This window comes from Apaloderma vittatum, unplaced genomic scaffold, assembly GCF_000703405.1.
Source record: "Apaloderma vittatum isolate BGI_N311 unplaced genomic scaffold, ASM70340v1 scaffold42856, whole genome shotgun sequence".
Taxonomy (NCBI): domain Eukaryota; kingdom Metazoa; phylum Chordata; class Aves; order Trogoniformes; family Trogonidae; genus Apaloderma; species Apaloderma vittatum.
In genome coordinates, this window is record NW_009723048.1 from 1,182 (window position 1) to 6,162 (window position 4,981).

A 4,981-nucleotide genomic window follows, 5' to 3' on the forward strand; every position below is an offset into this window, starting at 1 on the left:
GTGCAAACATGCCTGTATGAGAAGCGCTGCATGTTGATTCTATGTCAGTTGCCTGAGAGAATCTGCAGGATCCTCTATGTTACATAGAATATAAAGACTACTACAGATACAAAGACGGTGTTACCTTGAGGGCAAGACGACCACTCTGAAATTGCTGCTACTAACCATTTGTACTTTATATGCAGAATACCGTTCTGTGGTAACTTCAGCTGTTAGCACTTCTGCACTGTGTTCAGAGCAGCAGCACTTATGGGAAACTCGGTCCGAGTGGAATAAGAAGAAACACACTAACTGAAATTCATTTAAAAGCATATAAACAGTTTCAAAAGCACTATTTTCCCCCTTGCTAATGATCCAACATAATTGTTGTAAACATCAGAGAGCAGATTCCCTAGACTGAGAACAAACAGGAAACATTTCTTCCCTTGGGGCATTTTTTCTCTTCTAAAAGGTATTGTCCCTGAGAAGGATAGAGAATAAAATTGCCTCTTCTACCACAACTACTGAAGTGCATATCATTATGATTTCTTTATGCTGTGGTAATACTCAGAGATACCATCGGTGCTTGAGGCCCTTGCGTTGCAGGACACAGCAGTAAAGAGATGTCCTGTAAAGATTACAGCCTACTTTTAACTTCTGCAAAACGTAGCTTTATAATGTGAAAGTGACTGGTTAGAGAAATCTCTCCCTTCTGAATCTCAGTGTTTATTATCCTGTGCCTTCTACAGATCGTGTTCAAGTTGGCTGTCGGGAGCTGCGATCCACCAAGTACATTTCTGACGGCCAGTGCACCAGCATCAATCCCCTGAAGGAGCTGGTGTGTGCTGGTGAGTGCCTCCCTTTGCCACTGCTCCCCAACTGGATTGGAGGAGGTTATGGAACCAAGTACTGGAGCAGGCGGAGCTCGCAGGAGTGGAGATGCGTCAACGACAAAACTCGTACCCAGAGGATCCAGCTTCAGTGCCAGGATGGCAGTATAAGAACCTACAAAATAACTGTGGTCACGGCCTGCAAGTGCAAGCGATACACCAGGCAGCACAACGAGTCCAGCCACAACTTTGAAGGAACCTCTCAAGCAAAACCTATCCAGCACCACAAAGAGAGGAAAAAAGTCAGTAAATCCAGCAAACATAGTACAAGTTAGAAGTCAGACATTCTCTCCCCTCTCATCTCCCTCTCCTTGTGCCAAAATTGAACTCACCTGTAACCATTTGCTTTTCCGTTCCGACTGCTCAGAGACAAGTCTGCCATTGCCGTGCTCTCAGCTGACACTCGTGCTTACTGCTTCGACCAAAATCAAGAGGGGCGTTCTCAGCATACGGACCTTTGGGGTGATTTTCCGAATGTGCAAGATGGGGAATAAGCGAGCCTTCAAAACCCACGCTATGAACTTTTGCATTTTCTCCAGCCATGGAGGCAAAGCAAATTTGCCACGAATATTCACTGAAGTCTATTTTGTAAAAAGATGCTTTGTTGTGTGTTTTCCTGAGAACGGTTACCACGCCTATTGCCTTCTATATCCTGTTTTATGAACTTCTGACAACAGCTTAAAAATACAACATCTAGTATCTGCTTTGAGACTCATTCTAAACAAAAGCCTTGCATGCTGACCTTTCTCTTATCTCAGTATATCGAAAACTAAAATATGCATGGCAGCAATCAAAAAGTAAAGCTGAACAAACTATTTATTTGTTGTTGTAATTATTTAATGAGCTTTTATGTGTGTTACTTCCCTCCAAAATGTTCTTATGTTTATAGCTTTTCTCATGTATCAAAGTATTTTCCTATGATTTGTGGCTGGATTAGAACATGCGTTTTGTAGATAATGTAAAATAGATATTTTAGCATTCTTGGTATATATATTTTCATTTTGAACATTCATAGACTTAGGTGTTGTTTTGAAGTAACAACATAAAAATAGTTTTTTTCATTCTCTATTCTGTATTATTTTTGTTTGAAAGTGTGCAATCAAAAGACAGATATGAGGACTTCCTTTCAAAATCATTGGTTTCCTTTTTTTTTTTTTACAAAAATAAACAATGCTAAAAAATGTATTGCCTGGTTCTATGTATGAAGAATCACATATTTTAATCAGTCACAATATTTAATCTTAAAAAGTGGGAGAACGTTATTTGGGTAAAAGGAATCTAGCCATGATATTTCATATTAAAACAATCTTTTTGTGTAGCCTTTCTGGATGTAAAAATCTTATATAGACATCTAACAGATGACGCTTATTAATGGTCAAAGCCAGGTTCTTATTTAATAATTCTCAAGTTGTACATTGCAAATGAAGTGTATATTTGGGAATTTTTTTAAGTTAGCAAGACATCACCATATTTTTTTTCTTTTTATTAGTGATGATCAAGTCAAAGACTAATGGTAAGATGAAACCGCACATTAGGTTTTCAGAGCCAACAGAGTCCTGCACATTATCCACAAATTCTTATAGAATGGATCAGCAATCTACCTTTCAAGACATTGTCCATGAATCCCCTGTTTGTAATCTTTCAAACTATATTGAAATACTACGGGCAAGATTTAATCATGGGATTCTGCTGTTCTTAAATCATTAACTTTTACAACCCATTTGCACCCAAAGAAAAGCTTACACAAGAGAAGTCATGAAAAGTCTTGCCTGATAAGGCCTCATGCAAGCTCTCTTTGACCTCTTTATCTCATTCCACTTTGCATTTTAATTCCAAAAGAGTCATTGTGAAGTTCCAGGCAGAAATCTTCCTTGGTCAATAATGCAGACCTGTTTGAAAATTACTGCTACAGCTTGACTTAGTGAATCCTAAATTTTACTGAAAAAAATTTAATAATTTTACCACAAAGCTACTTTCAAGAACTTTCTTTAAAATCTTCCTTCTATATATAAGAAAGATAGATTTTTTTTTTAATTATCTACATGGTGGTGCAGCTAAAAAACATTGCATTACTGACCTAATTGTTTCAAGTTTAGATCTGTGATCACAAAAATATAAGAATGGTGAAATCAGAGTTGATTTATACTTAAATAAGGCATACTCTGAGAATTTAAGTCAAAGGTGCTTCTTTTAAGCCTAAGATGACAGATAATGAATAAAGGTGTTAGCAGGGAAATAGGTGACACGATGTTGCTTCTGGACATACCAGTCCAGATATCCTGTTGTTTTTTTTTTTTTTATTTTAACAGTCATTATAGTCTCCTTCAATCCATTTTATGAGGAAAAGATTATTCCCAAATGTTAAACATTTTCCATTTTTAAATTGTTCTCCAGCTATACCTTCGAGATGATAAAGCATGAAAGATTGCGATAATGGACTAAAATATAACCAAAATTACTTTCAAAGCCAATAGTCACTACACATCAGGGAAGCTGCCCTGCCTGTTCTGTGTGCGACTCCCAGAAATAAGAATGGTGAAAAAACCCACACGTCTTGCTCATGACTCTTCTACAGACAAGTGAAGTTTGACTGCAGGAACAATATCCACATCTAACAAGAGTCTGCATTTAGCAACAGAGATAGATAGTAACTCCTAGTGTGTCTTTTCATGCAGAAGCAGAACTACCTGGAAGGGAATAATTTGACACTTCCATTAAGATGATGGAGCCAGCCTCTAAGCCTGGCATATTTGAGGGAACATGAGGAAAGCCAGTAGGAGCTTTGCCCTAGGAGGAGCAGCAACTTAACTTTGAAGTGCCCCTGAGTTAGCTGTGGTCTCTTTGCCCATGACTTGGACTTTTGTGAGGGAGATCTGCAGGAAAGCAGTGTTAGAAATATGTAAACCTTGGTTTTTCTTCAGGAATAATGCCACTCTGTGACTCATCTCCTAGCTCGGAATGTTTCAATCTGGCCTATACCATCTGCCTTCTGTTTCATGCTGTTACATGTGAACCCACAGGCATCCATCCAAGGATCCAGACAAAAGGCCTTACATGAGTACATCCAACTAAATTTTTCTATACGGAGAGTCTCCAACACATAAAGTTGCAGTGGATGAGATATAGACCATGGCTCTTGTATCTACAGGGGAGAATCGTGCCAAAGATTCTCGAAGATTCAATGGAAAAAATAGCACTGCTTAAACTGAAGTAATTTTAAGTATGGTCCATCTTCTTATGTTTGTTTCAGAGTTAAAAAGGGAAGACACCTGAAATATTAAGCCAAATAGATACAAAGAGCATGTAGATGATTTGAAACAGTACAGTGTAGAAGCAGATCAGACAAACTTTTATGCAAATTAGACCACTGAATAGTCTAGGTTTATTACACTAAGAACATATAGAAGTTGACTTTCTCAATAATATCCTATCATATAGGCAGATCACTAAGTCCATGGGCTTCTTAAAAAAGTGGTTTGAACATCTTAAAAAGAAGCTAATAATTTCATACGTTCTCATACTTGCTTCTTTAGGAAACTAAAAGTGAATAAATTGGAAACAATCTGTTAATCTGCCATCACTATTTCATGACTTTCGAGTTGATGAAAACTGCTCCCAGCTAAGGGGCAAATTGTTTGACCATGAGTGGAAATCAATTTTCCTTAGACATCACCAGAAACAAACCTACCCAGATGCCAACTGCTTCGATAGCATGGTAGCACTCAGAGACACGCTTCGCAGAGGCAGTGGTAGATGGTGAGTGTCCGTAAAACACTGTCAACACAGGAAGTCAGAAGGGCCTGACACTTGCAATCTAGACTAGAAAGGCCCTTGAGATGTTTATTCACACAGTTTTTTAGTAACAGCAACAAATCTGTGGCTCTGTCCATTCCAGCAGCCTTGGAACCAAAACCACCCCATCCAAGTTCAGTCATTTGTTTGGAAATAAAGCAGACATTTGAATAACACCCTTCAAAATACCTAACAGATTTCTGCTAGTAAATCACTGTCGTCCTCCTAACCTTGACCTTTATATCCTTCCTGAAGAAGCACAGCATTAATCAAGAAAGAACTGTTCAGTACATTCCATTGTGAGAGTCTTGTTGCTACAG

The 4,981-nt window shown here is 38.3% G+C and overlaps 1 protein-coding gene across 1 annotated transcript; it reads left to right on the top strand.

Annotated features, from left to right (window-relative positions):
• Positions 1-728: 728 nt before the first annotated feature.
• SOSTDC1 (sclerostin domain containing 1) lies at positions 729-2,050 on the top strand (the record flags this gene model as incomplete). The annotated part of the gene is made up of 1 exon (XM_009871965.1): positions 729-2,050. A coding segment is annotated over one exon (416 nt), but the record flags the coding sequence as incomplete, so codon positions are not given.
• Positions 2,051-4,981: the final 2,931 nt, after the last annotated feature.